Source organism: Rhincodon typus, chromosome 18 (assembly GCF_021869965.1).
Source record: "Rhincodon typus isolate 14 chromosome 18, sRhiTyp1.1, whole genome shotgun sequence".
Lineage (NCBI taxonomy): Eukaryota > Metazoa > Chordata > Chondrichthyes > Orectolobiformes > Rhincodontidae > Rhincodon > Rhincodon typus.
In genome coordinates this window covers 58046036-58070054 of record NC_063349.1, presented here as the reverse complement: position 1 = coordinate 58070054, position 24019 = coordinate 58046036, and the positions used below count along the sequence as shown (strand labels likewise).

Genomic DNA, 24019 nt, shown 5'->3' with positions numbered 1-24019 from the left:
ATGCTGCTTGGCCTGCTGTGTTCATCCAGCCCTGCACCTTGTTGTCTCGGATTCTCCAGCATCTGCAGTTCCTACTATCTCAGACACAGAACTAGATTTGTTGGAGGTGATTGGTGGAGTAAGAACCAGATCCAGAGAGAAAGGAGCAATCGGATTGGTGAGTCCCTAGCACGTAATTAAGGTCATTTCTACTTGAAGGGTTTTACATAAGGAACATAACGTGAATAACATAATTAAAATGGCACAACAGGTGATGTGTCAAAGCTGCAGCATGTAGGAGCTTCTTGTGAACCAGGGCAATAACATGATTCTACAAGAGGAGGGTTGAGGGAGTCCTGATTGAGGTGTAAGGTTATGAGGGGCATGGTCAGGGTCAATTGAAAGCAGCTGTTCCCTCCAGTTGAAGGATCAACAAGGGGGCATAATCTTTTTTTACCCACAGGGTAGTGGAAATCTGTAACACACTGCCTAGGAGGCTGGTAGTGGGCAAAAAATCTTACGAGCTTTAAGGAAATTTGACAAGCTCTTGAAATATCATAACATTCAAGGATATGGGCCAAGTGCTGGAATGTGGTATTAGTGTAGATAGGCTAGTTCAGACTCAATGGGCCAAAAGACTAAACTTGACACCATTCACAACAAAGCAGCCGCTTGATTGGCACCACATCCACAAGCATCCACTCCCTTTAACACCGACACTCAGTAGCAGCCGTGTGCACTATCTAGAAGATGTGCTGCAGAAATTCACCAAAGATCCTCAGACAGCACCTGCCAAACCCACGACCACTTCCATCTAGAAGGATAAGAGCAGCCGATACATGGGATCACCACCCTATACATGTTCCCCTCCAAGCCACTCACCATCCTGACTTGGAAATATATCACCATTCCTGGGTCAAAATCCTGGCACTCACCATCAGGAATCTAACTTCACACACAGCAGGAAAGGGGACAGTCAATGCAGGACGGAAGGTATTGTGCTTAAATGCATGCAGTATATGAAAGAAGGTAAACGAGATGGTAGCACAGATTGAATTGATGGGTACAGTGTTGTGGGTGTCACAGAGACGTGGCTGCAAGGGGTTCAGGGCTGGGAACTAAATATCCGAGGACCATGAGTCCTATTGAAAAGGACAGGCAGATGCACAGAACGGCTGAGGTTGCCTTGTTAGTCTGAAATGAAATTAAAAATCGACAGCAAGAAGCAATATAGTCTCAGGTGGTGTAGACTGAAGGTGACCTTTCAGGAATCACTGGAGTCAGGGAGGGTCCTAGGTAACTGGAAAGTGGATAATGTAACACCCTTGTTTAAACAGGGATGGAAGCAAAAGACCAAATACTGTCAGCTGGTAATATTTTAGAGTCCATTATTAAGGATAAGATTGTTGAGCATTTGGAAGTACAGTGTAAAATAAGGCTGAGTCAGCACTGCTTCATCAAGGGGTAGTCATGCCTGACAAATCTGTCAGAATTCTTTGGAGGTAGAAATGAGCAAGTTAGACAAAGGAGAGCTGGTGGGGCTGATCTACTTGTATTTCCAGAAGGCCTACGACAAGGTGCCATACAGGAGGCTGCTAAATAAGATAACAGCCCATGGTCTTGGGGCAAGGTAGAGGATTGGCTGACTGGCGGAGAGCAGAGAATGGGGATATTGGGGTCTTTTTCAGAATGACAGGTAATGACTAGTGGAGTTCTGCAGGGATCAGTGTTGGGACCACAACGATTCACATTATACATTAATCATCTAGACAAAGGAACTGAGAGAGCATTGTTGTGAAGTTTGCCGATGACACACAGATAGGCGGAGGGGCAGGTAGTGTTGAGGAAGTAGGGAGTCTGCAAGAGGATTTGGACAGGCTAGGAGAGTGGGGGCAAACAAATGGCAGATAGAATACAGTGTGGGAAAATTGAAATTATGTACTTTGGCAGGAAGAATTTAGAAACTATTTACAAATGATGGAAGACTTCAGAAATGTGAAGCACAAAGGAATTTGGGAGTTCTAGTTCAGGATTCTCTTGAGGTTAACATGCAGGTTCAATTGGCAGTTAGGAAGGCAAATGCAACGTTGGCATTTATTTCAAAGAAGCTAGAATACAAAATCAGGATGTACTACTGAGGTTGTTTAAGGCTCTGGTCAGACTGCATTTGGAATGTTGAGAGCAGTTCTGGGCCCCATATCTAGGGAGGGATGTGCTGGCTTTGGAGGGGGTCCAGAGGAAGTTGACAAAAAAAAAATGATCCCAGGGATGAAGGGCTTGCCATAAGAGGAGCAGTTGAGGACTTTGGGTCTGTACTTGGAGTTTAGAAGGATGAGGGGTGACCCGATTGAAACTTATGGAATACTGAAGGGCCTGGATAGAGTAGACATGGAGAAGATGTTCCCCTTCAGTAGGAGTGACTAGGACCTGAGGGCACAGCCTCAGGGTGAAGGGACAACCCATTGGAACTGAGATGAGGAGGGATTTCTTCAGCCAGAAGGTGGTGAATCTGTGGAACTCATTGCTGCAGAGGGCTGTGGAGGCCTAGTCATTGAGTGTATTTAAGACAGTGATAGATAGCTTCTTGATTGGAAGGGGATCAAGGGTTACGAGGAGGGGGCAGGAGAATAGGGCTGGGCAACATGTCAGCCATGATCGAATGGCAGAAGCAGACTCATGAGCAAATGGCCTAATTTTGACCCATAGGATTTAGTAGCAATGTACAGCACACAGACTGCAGCAGTTCAAGGAGGTAGCTCACCAACACATTTTCAAGGGTAACTGGGGATGTGCAAGAAATGCTGACCCAGCCAGAGACACCCACATCCCATGAAATTAATGAGGATAAACAAAATTCAAAGAACTGCTGATGCTGGAAATCAGAAACAAAAACAGAAACTGCTGGAGAAACTCAGCGGGTCTGGCAGCATCGGTGGAGAGAAAGCAGGGTTAAATGTTGAGAGCCCAGTGACCCTTCTTCAGAACTCAATGAATGAGAATGTTGCCTTTTGGAAAAGTCAGCGCACTCCTAGAATTTTTGGTCCTGATAATGTTTACAGAATAGACAAATCAATTAATCAGAAAATAACAACTTTATCATTGCATCCAACTCTAGCCATTTGAGAAGCACAGGACTGAGGGCTCCACGTACAAGTGTTATCAATACAGCACACAGAACAGTTTAAAAGCAGCAAAGAAGCCCAACTGGATAAACTAGCAGTACATCTACATCCAGAAACACACTGCTGTAAGCAGCAAAATTGAAAGAATCCCACATTTTAATTACAAAAGTAGCACCATATTTGTATGTTACAATGTAAACACTTTTTAAAATGTTCAAGTATAATCATAATTTCATATTTTACATGGGAATGGATAAAGTCTGTTGCACTGACTCTTCCCTGCAGTTGTGATAAACCCCCCTAATACAGACGCATTGTTGTAACAGTGTCACTACCAAGACCCCCCTCCCTCCCAGGTCAGGAGTGGAGGTGACTACACAAAATCAGTGACCCCCTCACCCTCCAGCTCTAGCAGGGCAGGAAATCAGGGATTCCAGGATTTCATATAGGGTTGAGCCATTAACAGCAGCACCTAGCCAGAAAAAGAATTCTCTTTGCCCTTTCAAAAAATTAGTTTAGTCCCAAGAAACTGGTGGTGGAGGCAGATACAATAAGGAATTTAGATAAGCACATGAATATGCAAGGAATGGATGGATATCGACCAAGGGCAGGCAGACAGGATTAGTTTAATTTAGCGTCACGTTTGGCACGACATAGTGGGCAGAAGGACCCGTTCCTGTGCTGTACAGTTCTACGTTCATGTAAAAACAAGGCTGTATCTGGTTTAGACAACAGTGTGGAGCTGGAGGAACACAGCAGGCCAGGCGGCATCTAGGGAGCAGGAAAGTTGACATTTCGGGTCGGGACCCTTCTTCAGAAATGGGGAAGGGGGAAAAGAACTCAAATAATAGATAGAGAAGAGGTGGGGCTGGGGAAGGTAGGTGGGATGGTGAAAGGTGAGATGGTGATAGGTGAGTGCAAGTAGGCAGTGGCTGGGGATTGGTCAGTGAGGTGGGTGAGAAGATGGACAAGAAGATGGACAAGTTGTGTCAAGTCAAGGAGGCGGGGATGAGAGGGAGGGTTGGTCATGGGATGAAGTCGGGGGTGGGAAGATTTTGAAACTAGTAAAGTCCACATTTGAGACCATTGAGTTGTCGGCTCCCGAGACAGAATATGAGGCGCTGCTCCTCCAGTTTGCGGGTTGTGTAATTGTAACACTGGAGGTGGCCCAAGATGGACATGTCACCCAGGGAGTGGGAGGGGGAGTTGAAATGGTTTGCGACTGGAAGGCGTTGTCATTTATCACGAACCGAGCGTAGGCGCTCTACAAAGCGGTCTCCAAGCCTCCGCTTGATCTCACTGATTTAGGTGGCACATCGGGAGCAGTGGATGCAATAGACCACATTGATGGATGTGCAGGTGAACCCCTGTCTGACATGAAAGGTTTGTTTTGTGCTTTGGATGGGGGTGAGGGGGGAGGTGTAGGGGCAGGTGTAGCACTTCCTGCGGTTATAGGGAAAGATGCCGGGGATGGTGGGGCTAATGGGGAGTGTGGAGCGGATGAGGGGGAGGGAAATATCTCATCTATAGTTCTTGCTGTTTTAGAACAGTCAAGACCCAGGTGAACAGCTCTCTCTGCAAGTACATTCCAAGTTCACATAAATAACAAAATAACCTGATATCTTGAGGTTTTGTAGCACTTTGAGTAATTGAGAGGTCTGGGCGAATTATCTGTGGATACAAGTCCCAGTCCTACCGTGGTGGTTAGGAAATTTTAAAGTTAATTGATTAAATAAAGCTGGCAATACAAACCAGTCTCAGTAATAGTGACCATAGCAACTGAGTGCTGTAAAATCCCATCTGGTTCACTAATGTCCTTTAGGGAAGGAAACTGCCATCCTTACCTGGTCTGACCTACATGTGACTCCAGACCCACAGCAATGTGGTTGACTCTGAACTGTGCTCTGGAGAGGCCCCAGTGAGAGACACACATTTAAGATGACCGCAATGCACTGGAAACTATAATGGGAACTAAATGCTCATCATGTGAATCTAATTAGATAGCCAAGCCCTGGGGAAGGGGTAGGGAGTATTTAAATCGTGGCCCAAATTCATATTGGTCCACCCCATCAACTCCCACCCATTTGTTGCTTACAGACTGTCCATCTGCAGTGGTGTCTGTAGCTCACGCTGCCGATTTGCTAACTTGTCTGATTCTAAATAGTGTTCCCTGGGATGAAGAGGGGTTTAGGACAAGCCATGAACCCATTGGTGGTGAAATTCCAAAGGGGGACATCAAAGATATTTCTAACAGCTGCCAAATTAATAGGAGGTGAAATTTAAAATTTCAATTCCTGGAGACCACACCCATGGTCCAATTCCAAAAACCACCAAGTTATCCTAACTTCAGTGAATTACCTGCCAGAACAACCAAAGTAAGTCAGCCCCCTCCAAAGGGCAGCAAGGGACAATAATGTGCGAAAACGTTTAGAGGACTGAAGAACCATCATCTTCAGAGCTGGCCAATTGCCAACTTAGGCTCTTCAAAATAAAAATAACACTTAATGCAAGATTTTTGAAAGAATACAACTTTGTTGCCCTGAAGGGCAGGAACATAGACACGTTTAAGTTTAGGTGCCATAGATTAGACCAGGAACAAGTTTGAAATGAATGCAAATGTTTTGTGGCAGCTCTGGTTTTGGGCGATTGGGTATATTAAAGGATTCCTTAAGAAGTTGAAGTGAAATTGACTGAAATCAGTCATTCAGAAATAGCAGATATGAACTTCTAAGCCCTGTTTGAGACATACTGAGCAAGAATCTCACTTACAAAGAACGTGACAAATGAGAGAAACTTCATTTCCTCAAAACCTCATCAGCCGATCAGTATTGTCTCGTACAGTGACTAAAAGTTAACCCTTTGGTCTCAGTGTTCCTACGGGCTTGTGGTGGAGTGGAGGAGATTTGAATTTGCCTGTCACCGAGGACTCTCAGAATGCCGCACATCAGTACTCAGTGGCAATTCGAAACATTCGCACAGAGCGGGTCACACAGCACGTGTAAATACAAAAGGACATTAAACATTACGAAAGAGTAGTAATGTAATTCTGAGAGTTACTGTGTTTTGAGGTTAACAACTGTTTTTATAATCTCCTGTCACCACCTTTCCACTGAAAATAGTTTGTTGTTTCTGGATTCCGGACGAGTCCAAACACCTACTTGGAATTTGCCTGGTGATCAATATGTTAAAATGTAATTGTAACATGAATATAAAAGCTCTCCCATAAGCTGCAGAATAAAAAGGACAAATAATGAAGATCCTTGGTGCTTTGAGATTTCATCTCCATTTCCATCATAGCGGCATCCTCTCACCTACTTGACACGGAGTTGTAAACATTTTTTGGGGTTGAGATTCATGTTGGAATAGACATCAGCAAATCCTGACAGCCGACCCCAAGTGAAATTATTTCACTGATAACAATTGACAAAAAGATGCCGTGTACGATCTGTTATTTCAAGATATTATTCTCAATTTCCAGTCTGCGTTGGGCTGGAGATACTGCCTTGACCTGTACACAGTCTACTCTCTTTCTCTGCACAGCAGGAACTGGGGTATGGAAGTACGATTCCACAAACGATGGGGCATCATTCCTGGCCGTTATTAGATTCAGCGACTGGAAAACAAAACAAAAATTCCAAAATGAATCCTTTGTACCATATGAAATAGGAGCAGGAGTAGGCAGGTCAGCACATGAAGCCCATTCTATCACTCATACAGTCATAACAAAGTTGCTGGAAAAGCTCAACAGGTCTGGCAGCATCTGTGAAGGAGAAAACAGAGTTAACATTTCTGGTCCAGTGACCCTTCCTCAGAACATGTTCTGAAGAAGGGTCACTGGACCAGAAACGTTAACTGTTTTCTCCTTCACAGATGCTGCCAGACCTGCTGAGCTTTTCCAGCAACTTTGTTTTCGTCCCTGATTTACAGCATCTGCAGTTCTTTTGGTTTTTACTCATACAGTCATGATTGATCTTCAGTCTCAAGACCACTTTTCCAACGGCTCCTCAAAGTTTGATTCCCTCAAAGTCCAAAAATTTAATGATTTGAGTTCTGAATATATTCAGCAACTGGAGATTGAGCTGAGAGTGGAGGGAATGCAGTACAGAAGAGACCCTTCAGCCCATCAAGTCTGCACCAAATACTACTCTAAATCTCCACTAGTTCCACTTTCCAGCTCTAGGTCTATAGCCTTGAATGCAATGACACTAAATGCTCATCCAAGTACTTTTTAAAAAGGTTGTGAGGTTTCCCGCCTCAACTACCCTCCCAGGCAGTACACTCCAGATTCCCACCACCCTCTGGGTGAATAATAAATTCTCAAATTTCCTCTAAACCTCCAGCTTTTCACTTTAAAATTATGTCCCCTCATCACTCAGTATTTTTAATCAAGCTGTTCAGGGTTCTGGAGCAGGTGGGACTTGTACCTGGGCCTCCAAGCTCAAAGTTAGGAACACTACGAATGCACCAGAAGAGCCCTCTGCCCCTTTGTAATTAATCTTTCAACTAAAGGGAAGAGCTGCCTCCTACCCACCCCATCCATGGCCCTCGTTATCTTACACAGCTGAACCTCAGCCTTCCCTGTTCTAAAGGAAACAACCCGAGCTTATCCAGCCTCTCTTCTTCACGGGAATGCTCCGTCCCAGGCAACATCCTGGTGAATCTACTCTGCAACCCCTCCAGTGTAATCACAGCATTCTTATAGTGCGGGGACCAGAACTGCACACAGTGCCCCAGCTATGGCCTCACCAAAGTGCTGTACAGCTCCAACATCACCTCCCTGCCCTTAGAATCGATGTCACAACTGATAAAGGCAAGTGTCCCGTATGCTGCCTGATTAACCTTTACTATCACCTTCACTGACAAGCATCTGAAGATGCCTCTGTTACTTGGGAGTCTGACAAGAAACTTCCAATGAACAAGGGCCACCTTTGAGCTGGAGGCAATCAGGTCTAGTCTTATTCTGGCAAGAAGGAATTTTTTTTCTATTCACTCGTGGGGCATGGGCATCACTGGCTGGGCCCAGCATTTATTGACCATCCCTAGATGCCCCTTGAGAACGTGGTGGTGAGCTGCCTTCTTGAACCACTGCAGTCCTCCTGCTGTAGGTTGACCCACAATGCTATTAGGGAGGGAATCCCAGGATTTTGATGCAGCGACAGTGAAGGAATGGCGATATGTTTCCAAGTCAGGATGGTGAGTGACTTGGAGGGGAACTTGCAGGGGGTGGCGTTCCCATGTATCTGCTGCCCTTGTCCTTCTAGATGGCAGTGGTTGTAGGTTTGGAAGGGGCTAAGGATCTATGGTCAGTTTCTGCAGTGTAACTTGTAGATAGGTAGATAGCAGTGGACCACAACGAGGGAAATTTGGGCGATAGAGATTATAATGAAACAAACAAACAAAAAACAACTTGTAAGGTGCAGGCTAGGTGAATCGTTAAAACAAGAACCAAGTCAAATGCAGTCAGGTTAAGGGGGAAGCAAAGATGAGAATAAAACTGGCAGAGAGACAGCTTGAGAACAAAATGGCAGGCAGTCTAAAGGAGCTGGCACATAATTGCAGGGGGCACTGAGAGTCCTATCAGCGAATAAAAAGACAAGGCTCCCTGGGCAAAATGAGAACACGGTGTCACAGTGTCTACTGAGAGAATGCGGACACAATATCAGGACAAGCTGAGAAGGTTAAGACAATGGGGTTGGGCAGAAGATTGAGATAGCAGGATATGTTGGAAGGGCTGGCAGCTTTGGGAGTGGATTAGTCATCTCGTCCAGATGGTTCACATGGCTGGTTGTTAAAGGAATTGGAGTGGATATAGCTGAGGGGGTCCCTTCATCTCCCTGTCGTGCCTGAATATGTGGGAGGAGCGAGACTGAAGTGAGACAAACAGGTTCAGGCAATAAATGCTGGCCCACCCAGCCCGTACCTAGTGAATTAAAACCCCATGACAGCTTTATTTACGCAAGTGTGCAAGGAGAAACCTAGCAGCAACAGGCCAATGACTCTCAGCCGGGACGGGACGGTGGGGGTCAGGTTTTAGAATCTGATCCTGTCTTGAGCTATTAGGACAGGGAAGAGGTGACTTTAAAAGGAGCAATAGCAATTTTACACGTAGATAGCAGCTTAGATGTAAATAAAACATCCCAAGGTGTTTCACTAGAGTGCTGTTTAATGTTGTTAAGGTACAGCAAGAGATATTACAGTTGGAGATAAAAATTGAACAAAGAGGTAGGTTTTAAGTGGATTAAGGGAGGAGTAACATGTGACAAAGCAGAGCGCTTTAGGAAGGGAATCCCAGAATGTGGAGCCCAGGCAGAATCATTAAAATCAACAATGATCAAGTGGCCAAAAATCAGATGAACAGAGCGCTCCCAGAAGGTTGCGGACCTGGAGGAGACTAAAATGAACATTGGAACAGGAGCAGGCCACTCAGGCCCTGAAGCCCTCTCTACAATTTGATATGATTATGGCTGATCTCAGCTTGGCCTCAACTGCACTTTCCTGCCTGCTCCCCATAACCCTTTAACCCTGTCCATCTCCTCCTCAAGCTTACACAGTGTCCCAGCATCCACCACACTCTTGGAGGGGGGAATGAATTCCACAGATTCACGACCCTTTGAGAGAAGCAATTACCACAATCTCAGTTTTAATTCTGCTCCCCCTTATCATTTTAGATTGCTACACAAGGAAATGTCATCTACTTTGTCAATTCCCTTTTGAACCATATGTACCCTAATTAGATATTACCCCATTCTTCTAAACCCCAGTGTCAGCCTTAACTGCTCAATCTCTCCTCCTAAGACAAACCCCATATCTTTGGAAGTAATAGAGTGAACTGGAAGAGGAGGGCGAGCCATGGAGAGATTTGAAGATTGGGAATTTTAAAACCAAGATGCTGTCTGACGAGGAGTCAGTGTGTGGGACACAGGCAGCAGAGTTTCGGGTGATCTGATGCTTACTGATGTTGAAATGTGTGAGAGCAGCCAGCAGAATATTGGAACAGTCAGGTCCTGAGGCAGCTTTTATAGAGGCAAAAGCAGAGTTAATGTCTCCAGTCAATGACCTTTTTGTGACAAGCCTCAGGTTCTCAAGCAGACGAGGGCTTCGGCAGCTGATAAGCTGAGACAAGCTGAATTCAGTCAATGTTACAGAGCTGGAGATAGGCAGGCTTAGCATAGAGAAGGAGTCCGATAGAAATCAAAGGACCGCAAACTAAAATTGAGAAAGTAAACAGAATGAGAGTGAACTAGCTAGAAATACAAGAATCAGAAAGTTTCTCTAAATCTATAAAATGTAGAAGAGATTAACAAAAGTAAACACGGACCCTGAAGCTGGAGGGGAGACATGACAATAGCAAATATGGGGAAATACAGAAATAGTATTTCATTTCTTTACCTTCACAAAATACAAAAGAACATTCTGGAAACAGTGAGCTACAAAGGAGCTAATCAGAATGAGGCATTTAAAGTAGTTCCTCTCACTACAGGAAATGTACAGAAATAAGTAAGTGTCAAACATTTCCAAGAATCTGATCCCTAGATCTCTGGGATCTGATAACAGTCATCCTAAACTTTTAAAAAAAAAAAGAGGGCGGTGCAGACATAGAGGATCCACTGGTTAAGAGTTTCCAGCATTGTTTAGATTCCAGAATGGTCCTGGTGGATAGGAAAGTTGAAAGTACAATTCCTGTATTGAAGAAACAAGGGAGGGGAAAAACAGCCTGACAAGAGTTTTCAGGAAATGCTCGAATTTATTTTTAAAGAGGAGTGTAACAGGGCAGTTAGAAAACTGCGTTATGGCTGGGCTGAATCAATGTGATCTCTTGAAAGGGAACTCGGGGGTTCTAACAAATAGGTAATCAAGATGAAATGTTAAATAAAAACCAAAAGAACTGCGGATGCTGTAAATCAGGAACAAAAACAAAGTTGCTGGGAAAGCTCAGCAGGTCTGGCAACATCCGTGGAGGAGAAAACAGAGTTAATGTTTCGGGTCCAGTGACCCTTCCTCAGAATTTGGTTTCTCTCTCTCTACAAAAGCTGCCAGACCTGCCAAGTTTCCTCAGCAGTTTGTTTTTATTTATATAATTAAACAAATGCATTAGTGATTTATCTAAACGCACAGTTGAAAAGATCCACCAAACCATCAGATAAAGGGGTAATTTGCAATCCAACAATTGAATTGGAAACTGGAGTTTCCATATTAGCCACAGCCCAATCGCCTGAGGATTTTGCAGTTTCTGTAGATGTCGGGATAAAGTTGCTTCCTTGCTGCAGATGGTTCAATGTCAAACATTACAGCCTCTGTTCCCCTGCAAAGTCTTACCTCCTCGTGAAGTTTGCTTGCAATGGACACCTGTGGCACAGGGTCTGGTTTGTTGCAAAGGTCTCCTTGAGATGTCGGAGTGGGCACAGGGGAGTAAATCTGCCGTGTTGGTGAGGAGGATTTCACAGCATCTTCATTCAGTGTTGGTACTGAAACACTACCCATTAAAAGCTGGGCATTAGGTAGCAGCTTCAGGTTGAAAGGCACAAGGCCATTGTTGGGAATGGAGTTGCCAAACGACTCTGGAGCAGCAAGAGGTTGGCAAAGCACTGGCATCATCACCTGATAGGGCAGACTAACAGATCCCACGTGTCCTGGTGAGATGGTGATACCAGCAAGGTTTGGATTAGTGGAAAGCAACAAATTCAACTCGTTCGTCCCTGTCAAATAGGAGAGTGGAGAGAAAATAAAAGTTAGTTAAGCATCATTACAGTGCGTTTAGCAGTGGCATATAAAACACAGGAAAGACAAAAAGGAACAGAGTACGAGTGAGAGGGAGCAAGAGAGAGTGAATGAGTAAAGAGGGAGAAAGAGTGCACAAGTGAGCAAGAAAGAGTGCAAATATATCGTGGCAAAGTAGGAAATAGTCCATTTTGGCAGGAAGAATAAAAAAAAGCACCTTATGTAAATGGCAAGGGATTGCACAGCTCAGAGTGATCTAGGTGTCAGAGCATATGAATCACAAAAGGTTCACATACAGGTACAGCCAGTAATCAGGGAAGCTTGCAGCATCTTTACCAAACTAATCGCTGGAATGGACAGGCTGCTTCGTGAGGAAGGGTTGGGAAAGCAAGGCTTATAGCTGAGTTTAAGACAATCAATAACAGACTTGTTTGAAAGGCGTGGGTGTGGAGAGGACTTTTTCATCTTATAGGAGAACATAGAACCAGGGGTCACGTTCTTACTAATACAGATTTCCTTCGGTTGCTGCCTCTCACTAGACCTTTGGTTCCCAAATATTTCCAGGAGATTGTGTCCGAAATGGTGTATCAGTTAGAAAGGGAAAGGGTCACAGAGGACCCTACCCCATGAGCCTCACTCTATCTGCTGGCTGGTACATACCCATGCTCTCTCTCTGCCTGGTCGATCTTTACTTGTGGTGTGACCACCTCATTGGCCTGTAGGTACATCAACAATACAGTTAGGGAGGGAATTCCAGGACTTTGACCCAGCAATACTGAAGGAACGGAGATATATTTCCAAGTCAGGATGGTGAGCGAGTTGGAGGGGAGCTTGCAGGGGGGTGGTGCTCTCATGTATCCACTGCCCTTGTCCTTCTAGATGGAAGTGGCTATGGGTTTGGAAGGTTCTGACTCTGACTGGGTTTTGTGGTGTGTGGTTCATATTGAAAAGTAAAAGGGAAACCATACCATAAAAATATTCCAATTAGCTCAGACTCACTGACTGTCACTAGTCAATCAATTCGTTAATGCAGACCACCCCTCAGTTAAAAATAATAAAGGCTCATTTCATGGTGTCCTTCTCCCAGTCAGTGCTTCCAGAACTAATGAGTGTTTGGAAACATTCTGAAATTGAGAAGCTTTCGGACTGACGACCTGTTCAGTCTCGGGAACAATGTCCCGCAGAGAGAGACAGCGCCTCCAACAAGGCTGGGGCGGAATGGAATTGTTAAAAACTCACCAGGACGAGGGACTGATCCACAGCTCTGGCTCCTTCCAGCCAATCCACACGGAGCATGGAGCACAAATGAAGCAGGCGTAAGATTTCCAGAGACCACTGGGGGCTAGGAGAGACAACACCAATTATCCAGTGTATTCAAGAAATGGGATACTCGTCCATCCCCACCCCGCTCCCCTTCCCCATTGCCCTCAATGTTAATACTGTCAGAGACTTGCATACAGAGGCAGACTGCTACTCAGTTTGCTGAGATTTGCTAAATTTGTTGAGAGGTAGGAGAGCACGTTGTGAAGAGCACGAGGAGTCTGCAAAGGGATATTGATCAGTTCTGTGAGTGGGCAATACTTCAGCGGATGGAGCCGATGCAGGAAAATATGAGCTTGACTACTCTGGCAAGAAGAGCAGAAAAGCAGCAGATTATTGAAAAGACGACAATTTAAGGTGCAGAGGGATCTGGGTGTCCTGGCATATAAAGAATCTGCAGTTACAACAGGTGATTAGGATCACAAGAGGAATATTGTTGCTAACTGCAAGGAGAATGGAATTTAAAAGTAGGCATGCTTAATCCCAGCTATAACTGCTTCATTTTTTTTCTTTATTCATTCACGGGATGAGGGCATGACTGGACAGGCAGCATTTATTGCCCATCCCTAATTGGCCAGAGGGCAGTTCAGAGTCAACCACGTTCCTGTGGGCCTGGAGTCACACGTAGGCCAGACCAGGTAAGGATGGCAGTTTCCTTCCCTAAAGGGGATTAGTGAACCAGATGGGTTTTTACAACAATTGACAATGGATTCATCGTCCTCATTAGATTCTTAATTCCAGATATTTAATTAATTTAAATCCCACCATCTGCCGTGGTGGGATTCGAACCCGGGTCCCCAGAACATTACCTGGGTCTCTGGATTAACAGTCCAGTGATAATACCACTAGGCCATCGCCTCCCCCTTGTGAGACCACATAGAATCACAGAATTCCTACAGTGCAGATAGAGACCATTCGGCCCCTTGGGTCTGCACCAACTCCCTGAAGTGTATCCAACCCAGATACCCCAGCTACCCTGTCGCTTTAACTCTGCATTTCCCATGGCCAATCCACCCATCTTTGGACTGTGGGAGGAAAACGGAGCACCCGGAGGGAACCCACACAGATACTGGGAGAATGTGCAAACTCCACACAGACAGTTGCCCGAGGTTAGAATTGAACCCAGGTTGCTGGATCTGCGAGGCAGCAGTGCTAACACATTTGGAGTATTCTGCACAGTTTTGATCACCTTAACAAGTGACATAAATGAATTATAAGCAGTGCAGAGAAGGTTCATTGGACTGGTTCCTGGGGTGAAGGGGGTTATTGCATGAGGAAAGGTTGGTTTTATATCCATTGGACTTCAGAAAAATGAGAGACAATCTTATTAAAAGATGAAAGATCCTCTGGGCACTTCAGTGAGACGCTGTTTCCTCTCATGGGAAAAACTCAAACTAGGGATGAATTAAAAATAAGAGGTCATCCATTTAAAACAAAGGAGGAACTATTTGTGAGGATCATTAATCTGTAGAATTCTCTTCCCCTAACAGCAGTGGAGACTGGCTTATTAAATATTTTTCAGGTGGTGTTAGACAGGTTTTCGGTCAATGAGAGTCAAATTGTATCAGGGTAGACAAGAGAATTCAGACCACCATCATATCATCCACCATCTTATCAAATGTCACACAGCATCAATGGGCTGAATGGCCTACCATAGTCCTAGTTTGCATATTTGTACCTTAAAATGTATAGAAAAACGAGGGACCATAACTGTTGTTTCTGAGCTTGTTTGTGTAAAATAACAGATCTTAAAAACAAAAAGGATGTAGATAAGAATACAGCAACTCTGCTTTCATACTCCTCAACATCCCAGAGGTTATTTGTTCCATCAGCTGAGGCCCTCAGCTCTACAATTTCCTACCAATCTCATTTTTGGAGTACATGTGCACAGATCATTGAAGGCGGCAGGACAGGTAGAGAGAGCAGTGAATAAAGCAGACAGTGCCCTTGGCTTTTTTAACAGGGGCATAGAGTACAAGAGCAGGGAGGGGATATTGAACTTGTGTAAGATATTCATTAGACCCCAGCTGAAGTATTGTGTAGAATTGTGGGTGGCAGAGCATAGAAACGTAGAAGTGATGTACAGAATGGTTCCAGGGATGGGACACTGCAGCAGTGAGGGGAGTTTGATGAAGTTGGGATTATTCTCCTGAAGAAGAGGCTGAGAGGAGATCTGATAAATTTTCAAACTCGTGGGAAGTCTGAACAAAGTGGTTAGGGACAAACTGTTCAGTGTCAGAAAGGGACTGAGAACGGGAGACAGATTTCTAGTGATTTTCAAAAGAAGCAAAGGTGATGTGAGAAAAGTGATTTTCACCCAGCGAGTAGTTCGTTTGTGGAATACACTCCCTGGAAATGTGGAGGAGGCAGGTTCAAGTGAGACATTGGATGGTTATTTAGATAGAAACAATGTGCAGGGTCAGGAACAAGCAGGAGACTGGCACTATGTTAAAATACTCAGAGCCGGGGCAATCACCATGGGCTGAATGGACTCCTACATCAAAACAATTCTGTGACAACCTACCTCCTGATTAGAGTCTTTCGTGAGAGGTTTAGTGACAGATAAATCTATAGGCCCCTTTGTAACTGTTACAGTAGAGTTCTGTCCATCAGCATTGCCCGAGTATTGGTAACAGCTTGGAGTCTGGTCCCCTGCTGGGCGGTAACTAGTCTCCAGATTCACATTAATGGTTTGAGATGAGTGGGAGGCAGCAGGCAGCGAAATCTGGTCAGGAGTTCTGGCACAATTCCTCAGAGGATCTTGGTACTGGGTAGAAGACTGCTTGAAAAGAAGTACAAATACTGATTGAAGTCAGACATTAAAAGACAGACTGAGCTTGATAATAGCACCAATCACACCTTTGAAATATCCTAAAGCTCATCAGATAGTGAATTTCTGAGTCCTGAACATGTTCTCCAGAAAAGGCTGTGAAATGTCAGGCTTTGGGGGAATGGGGTGGGCCAATTGGAGTTTTAATCCATCAGGAGCCACAGAACGTGGGTGAGGCTAAAGTATTGAATGTTTTCAACAAGGAGATGAGATGGCATGGTGGCTCAGTGGTTAGCACTGCTGCCTCAGTGCCAGGGACCCAGGTTTGATTCCAGTCTCGGGCGACTGTCTGTGTGGAGTTTGCACATTCTCCCAGTGTCTGTGTGGGTTTCCTCTGGGTGCTCCAGTTTTGTCCCACAGTGTGGATTAGGTGGATTGGCCATAGGAAATGCAAGGTTAAGGCCTAGGAGGAGAGAGAGTATGGGTGGAATGCTCTTTGGAGAGTCAGTGTAGACTTGATGGGCTGAATGGCCTGTTTCCACGCTGTAGGGATTCTATGATTCTTAAGGTCTAAAGGGTTTGAGGAGAAACATGTAACGGGGTCTGAGTTGGATGATCATATTGAATAGTGTGGGGCTTGCAGGGCCAAATGGCCTAATTCTGCTTCTATTTTTTTTTATGTTTCTATGTGGATCATCCGGCAGCACGGCACTCCACCAGCAATGACCTTCTCTCTCGCTGCTAAAGGCAGTCCCTGCACTGAGTCACTTTTAGTTACTTCCTGCTTTGATGACCTTGGTTTGCTTGAAGGCATGGCTGTAGTTTAACACTTGATATGAGTGGGGAGGTAATGGCCTAATGGTCTTCTTCATTTATACCAATGATTTGGATGTGAACACAGGAGGTATGGTTAGCAAGTTTGCAGATGACACAAAAATTGGTGGTGTAGTGGACAGCGAAGAAGGTTACCTCAAAGTACAACGGGACCCTGATCAGATAGGCCAATGGGCCATGGAGTGGCAGATAGAGTTTAATTTAGATAAATGTGAGGTGCTGTATTTTGGAAAGGCAAATCAGGGCTGATATTACACACTTAATAGTAAGGTCCTGGGGAGTGGTACTGAACAAAGAGGCCTTGGAATGCAGGTTCATAGTTCCTTAAAAGTGGAGTCGCAGGTAGATGGGATAGTGAAGGCAGTGTTTGGTACGCTTGCCTTTATTGGTCAGTGCACTGAGTATAGGAGTTGGAAGGTCATGTTGAGGCTGTACAGGACATTGGTTCGGCCACTTTTGGAATACTGTGTGCAATTCTGGTCTCCCTGCTATAGGATGGATGTTGTGAAACTTGAAAGGGTTCAGAAAAGATTTACAAGTGAGTGGCCACAGTTGGAGAGTTTGAGCTATGGGGAGAAGCTGAATAAGCTGGGGCCATTTTCCCTGGAGCGTTGAAGGCTGAGGGGTGACCTTATACAGGTTTATAAAATCACGAAGGGCATGGATAGGGTAAATTGACATGGTCTTTTTCCCGGGGGCGGGGGTGGGGGTGGGGGTGGGGAGTCCAAAACTAGAGGGGCGTAGGTTTAAGGTGAGAGGGGAAAGATTTAAAAGGGACCTGAGGGGCATCTCTTCCACACAGAGGGTGGTGCATGTATGGAATGAGCTGCCAGAGGAAGTGGTGGAGGCTGGTACAATTACAACATTTAAAAGGCATCTGGATGGGTAAAATGAATAGGAAGGGTCTAGAGGGATATGGGCCAAATGCTGGCAGATGGGACTACATTTATTTAGGATATCTGGTCAGCACAGATAGGTCAGACCGAAGGGTCTGTTTCTGTGCTGTACAGCTGTATGATTCTGTGGTATTATCGCTGGACTGCTAATACAGAGACCCAGGTAACGTTCTGGGGACCTGGGTTTGAATCCCCCAGGGCAGATGGTAGAATTTGAATTTAATAAAAAAGATCTGGAATTAAGAGTCTAATGGACGACCATGAATCTGTTGTCAATTGTTGGGAAAACCCATCTGGCTCACTCATGTCCTTTGGGAAAGGAAACTACCATCCTTACTTGGTCTGGACTACATGTGACTCCAGACCCACAGCAATGTGGTTGACTCTGAACTGCCCTCTGGGCAATTAGGGATGGGCAATAAATGCTGGCAACGCCCTCATCCTGTGAACGATTTTTTAAAAAATGAGGGAAAGTTGCTGAACTGTGACAATTCCCAAAATTGTGCTCCAGGAGCCTGGGATCCACTCACACAGTCACTCAAACACATACCTTGTCCATTGATGATAAACACAACGCTGATGGCTGGCTTCCAGAGGCATGTTCAAGGCAAGAGAGAATTTTCCCTCTTTTAGTCTCTGGTCCACCATCTTCCCAAGGTTCAGGAGGTAGGGGACATTGCTCAGTGGGGCCACGTTTCTTGGAGTTTCTGGTTAATGAGCTGGCCTCACTCTCCCTGGTTATGGGTGACGAAGTCTCTTTGCGTCGCTGGGTTTGGGTGTCACTGGGCCCAGGTGTGCAGTCACTGTTTCTGTACAGCATGAGGACAGGGGCAGCTGACACACTCTGTAGCACCACAACCGGCTGGTTCTTGAGGTGGTGAGAACAGTTACTATCAGTGCCACACACAGGGGTTAGGTGCCCCACTGCACCATTAGACAGACAGACCGGCAGCGACAGTTCTGTCTGGGGAACCGAGAAGCCATTGTTTGTCAGAGTTTTGACAGCGCAGACAGCAGAAGCAGCTGTGCCTGTCACCAACAATGGGTATGATGTCAAAGCAATGGATCGGAGTTGACCATCTTCCTGTTTTCGGTCAGATTCTGAATTTCTAAAGATGGGAGAAAAATGTTTCTATTTAAGCAAGAATAAATGTGAATATCTGTAACATCAACTCCACCCCTATCCCAGCTATTCCACTGCTGTAACCCTCATTTGTCTGTCACCGCTGCACACGTCAGATCAGTCTTCCTGGGAGTCAACCCAAGGAAAGCGATGGGCCTGGATGGGGTCCCAGACCGAGCACTCAGATCCTGTGGGGACCAACTGGTGGAGGGATTCACTGACATCTTCAATCTCTCCCTCCTACAACCTGGATCCCCACCTGCTTCAAGAAGACCATCCTCATCCCTGTACCTAAGAAATCACATACAATGTGCCATAGTGACCATCGCCCAGTGCCTCTGACCTCAATAATCATGAAGTGCTTCAAGAGGCTGGTCATGGCTCACATCAACTCCAGTCTCCCAACCCCCGTTGATCCCCTACAGTTTGCCTACTGACGTAAGAGATCCACAGAGGATGCCATATCCCCAGCCCTGCACTCATCCCTGGAACATCTGGACAACAAGGACACCTAGGTCAGACTCCTGCTCGTTGACTACATCTCCACCTCCAACACCATTAACCCCTCTGCAACTGATCTCAAACCTCCATGACCTTGGTCTCGGCTCTGCCCTCTGCAACTGATCCTCAGCTTTCTGACCCACAGACCACAATCAGTGAGGATAGGTAACTGCGCCCCCTCCACAATAACACTCAACACTGGAGCCCCCCAAGGAGGTGTCCCCAGCCCCCTACTGTACCCCCTGTCCACCCCGCCCCCCACCACTGTACTCCCTGTACACCCCCCCCCACTGTACTCCCTGTACACTCATGACTGTGTTGCCAAATTCCAAATGAATGCCATCTACAAGTTGACTGAAGACACCACTGTGGTAGGACGGATATCTAACAACGACATGTCAAAATACAGAAGGGAGATAGAGGGCTTTGTTTTCATTGCACTATGACACCATCTGTCTCTCAACGTCAGTGAAACTGAAGAACTGAACATTGACTTCAGAAAGAAAGGAAGAGAACACGCCCCCATCTATATCAATGGAACTGACATTGAGAGGGTGGACAGCGTCAAGTTCCTCGGAGTGATGATAACTGATGACCTGTCCCGGATTTCCCATGTAGATGCAACAGTCAAGAAGACACAACAACACCTCTTCTTCCTCAGGCCAGTCAGGAAATTTGGCACATTCATAATGTCCCTCACCAACTTCTACAGATGCACCATTGAAAGCACACTGCCCGGGTGCATAACGGCCTGGTATGGCAACTGCTCTGCCCAGGACTGTAAGAAATTACAAGGTGGTGTGCACAGCCCAGACCATCACGGAAACCAACCTTCCATCCATGGACTCCATTTACATGGCTCACTGCCACAGAAAGGCAGCCAAAATCATCAAAGACCCATCACACCCCGGTAATGATCTCCTACAGCCTCTTCCATCGGGCAGGAGATACAGAAGCCTGAGCACACACATCAGCAAGTTCAGGAACAGCTTCTTTCCGGCCGTTATTAGACTGATGACTCTCGCCTCAAATAATGTAACCTGCAATGTAACCTGTATGTCTAAGTCTTTTTGATGTGTACATCCTTTGCTTGCTGTGATCTGCCTGTACTGACTGTAAACAAAGCTTTTCACTGTAGTTCGGTACACATGACAATTAATCAATCTGGGTCACCTCTAGACCTAATTATTCCAGTGCTCCTTGACTGCTGTCCCATCTCCCACAATCCGTTTCCTGCATCCCCTCACTCACCAAATCCATGTCCCCGTCACTCTGTGCTCCCTGTACTTTAGATGTAGTTAAGCAATGCCATAATTTGATAATTCTCAGCTTTATTTTCAAATCTCTCCTTAGCCTCACACCCTCCCACCTGTCTAAGCTCCCCAACACCCACAACCCTACATGATTTCCTTTCAGTTGTTTCAGCGGCGGGAGTCCGGGAGAAAGTGCGAGGGCAGCCTGGGAAGGTAAGCTTCCACCCAATAAATTTGGGAGTTATGTCTCCCACCCTTCCACCTCCTCTAACCTAATAATAAACGACTAAGTGTGGTGAGCAGGTAAGCTATCTGCATTTTTTTTTCCTCATCTCTGTTATCTTTCGGGGTGGTCACCTAGACGCCAAATCCTCTGGGAGCGGGTCGGAAGGCAAAGACAGAGTCTGTTTGAGTATATAACGGAGTAAACTTACTGGTGCAGAGAACACTGCGAAACTTTAAAAAAAAACTAATTAATTTTAAATAATTAACTAAGTAGAGATGGCAGGCCAGGTGATGTGTTGTAGCTGTATGATGTGGGAGCTAGCTGATCCCATTGAGAACGGCAGTGACCACATCTGCAGCAAGTGTTGGCTGCTTGAGGAGCTCCGGCTCAAAATTGATGAGCTGGAATCCGAACTCCAAACACTGCGGCACATCCGGGAGGGGGAGAGATACCTGGATACTGTGTTCCAGGAGGCAGTCACACCTGGTAGATTAACTAATGTTAATTCGATCGGCAGGCAGGGACAGCAGTGTGAGACTGCGAGTGTGGCAGGTAGAGGGACACTGCAGACAGGAACACAGGAGCCGCAGCCCTTGACGTTGTCCCACAGGTATGAGGCACTTGCTCCCTGCGTGGATGAGGAACAGGGCTGCAGGAAGGATGAGTCAACTGACCATGGCACCATGGTCCAGGAGGCCATTCAAGAGGGGGGAGCAAAAAGATAGATTGTAGTTGTAGGGCATTCCATCATCAGGGGGATAGACAGTATCCTTTGCGAGCAGGATAGAGAATCCCGCATGGTGTGTTGCCTGCCTGGTGCCAGGGTGCGAGACATCTCTGACCGGCTTGAGAGGATACTAGAGAGGGAGGGGGATCCAATTGTTGTGGTCCACGTAGGTACCAACAACATAGGCAGGATTAGGAAAAAAGACCTGTTTCGGAATTATGAAAAGCTAGGAACAAAATTAAAAAAAAGCAGGTCTTCCAGGGTCATAATCTCTGGATTGCTGCCCGAGCCACATGCAAATTGGCATAGGGAGGCAAGGATCAGGGAAGTAAACACGTGGCTAAAAGAGTGGTGTGGGAAGGAGGGTTTCCTTTTCATGGGGCACTGGCATCAGTTCCGGGACAGGAGGGATCTATATTGCTGGGATGGACTCCACCTGAACAGGGCCGGGTCCAGTATTCTGGCGAAAAGGGTAAATAGGGTGGTTAATAGGACTTTAAACTATAAAGGTGGGGGGGTGAAGGGGGAAGTGAGCATAGAGGGAGAATGACAACTAATGGAAGGCAAAGCAGCAGGTTAGCAGGTGACGAGGAAGCTTCAACTCCATTGAAAATTAGGAAAAAAGTTAAAGGGAAGGAGAACTCAAGAGTTGTTAGTAATGGAGGTGATAGGACCCAAAAAGAAGGTGCAAAAACTGGCATAAAGGCACTTTATCTGAAAGCTCGGAGCATTCAAAACAAGGTGGATGAGTTGATGGCGCAAATCATGACAAATGGGTATGATTTAGTGGCCATTACAGAGACATGGTTACAGGATGGTCATGACTGGGAGTTAAATATCCAGGGGTATCAAACTGTTCGGAAGGACAGACAGGAAGGTAAGGGAGGTGGTGTTGCTCTGATTTTTAAGGATGATATCAGGGCAGTAGTGAGAGATGATATAGGCTCTACTGAACAAAACGTTGAATCCATTTGGGTGGAAATTAGGAATAGCAGGGAGAAGAAGTCACTGATAAGTGTGGTCTATAGGCCACCAAATAATGACATCGTGGTGGGGCAGGCAATAAACAGAAATAGCTAATGCATGTAAAAATGGTACAGCAATTATCATGGGGGATTTTAATCTACATATTGATTGGTCAAACCAGGTCGGTCATGGCAGCCTTGAGGAGGGGATCATAGAATGTATCCGCGATAATTTCCTTGAACAATATGTAATGGAACCTACGAGGAAGCAAGCTATCCTAGATCTAGTCCTGTGTAACAAGACAGGCATAATTAATGATCTCGCAGTTAGGGATCCTCTCGGAAGGAGCGATCACATTATGGTCGAATTTAAAATACAGATGGAGCGTGAGAAGGTTAAATCCAGTACCTATGTCCTGTGCTTAAACAAAGGAGACTATGAAGGAATGAGGGAGGAATTAGCTAAGGTAGAATGGGAGCAAAAACTTTATGGTGGGTCAACTGAGGAACAGTGGAGGACTTTCACAACGATTTTTCACAGTGCTCAGCAGAAGTATATTCCAGTGATAAGGAAGAATTGTAGGAAAAGAGAGAGCCAGCCATGGATGTCTAAGGAAATAAAGGAAAGTATCAGATTGAAAAAAAAACACATACAAAAAAACAAAGAGTAGTGGAAAACTAGTAGACTGGGAAATCTTTAAAGGCCAAGAGAAAGCCACAAAAAAAGTTATAAAGAAAAGTAAGATAGATTATGAGAGTAAACTAGCTCAGAATATAAAAACAGGCAGCAAAAGTTTGTATAAATATGTAAATCGTAAAAGAGTGGCGAAGGTAAACATTGGTCCTTTAGAGGGTGAGAAGGCCAATTTAATAACTGGAAATGAGGAAATAGCCGAGACATTAAACAGTTATTTCGTGTCGGTCTTCACTGTGGAAGATGCAAATAACATGCCGAAAGCTAATGGCAAGGTGGTTATAGCAGGCGAAGACCTAGAAACTATCATTATCACTAAGGAGGCAGTGCTGGGCAAGCTAATGGGGCTAAAGGTAGACAAGTCTCCTGGCCCTGATGAAATGCATCCCAGGGTACTAAAAGAGGTGATGGGGGAAATAGCAAATGCACTAGTAATTATTTACCAAAATTCACTGGACTCTGGGGTGGTTCCCGCAGATTGGAAAACAGCCGAAGTGACGGCACTGTTTAAAAAAGGAAGTAGACAAAAAGCAGGTAACTATAGGCCAGTTAGCTTAACTTCGGTAGTGGGGAAAAAGCTTGAATCTATCATTAAGGAAGAAATAGCAAGACATCTGGATATAAATTGTCCCAGTGGAAACACCCAGCATGGGTTCATGAAGGGTAGGTCATGTTTAATTAATTTGGTGGAATTCTTTAAGGACATTACTTGCATGGTGGACAATGGGGAACCTGTGGATATGGTGTATTTGGATTTCCAGAAGGCATTTGACAAGGTGCCACACCAAAGGCTGCTACATAAGATAAAGTTGCACGGTATTACAGGTAATGTATTGGCATGGAGAGAGGATTGGTTGACCAGTAGAAAGCAAAGAGTAGGGGTAAATGGGT

At 45.4% G+C, this 24019-nt stretch overlaps 1 protein-coding gene across 1 annotated transcript in view; it reads right to left on the bottom strand.

Moving 5' to 3' along the window:
- Window positions 1-6549: 6549 nt before the first annotated feature.
- LOC109914044 (transcription factor E2F7-like) overlaps window positions 6550-24019 on the bottom strand; it is a 35808-nt gene continuing 18338 nt past the window's right edge. Inside the window, exons 8-12 of the mRNA XM_048607474.1 lie at window positions 18190-18748; window positions 15664-15921; window positions 13059-13161; window positions 11418-11797; window positions 6550-6714 (exon numbers count right to left, since the gene is read on the bottom strand). Of these exons, the coding sequence (XP_048463431.1) occupies window positions 6550-6714; window positions 11418-11797; window positions 13059-13161; window positions 15664-15921; window positions 18190-18748 (1465 nt within the window). The remainder of the gene's footprint in view (window positions 6715-11417; window positions 11798-13058; window positions 13162-15663; window positions 15922-18189; window positions 18749-24019) is intronic.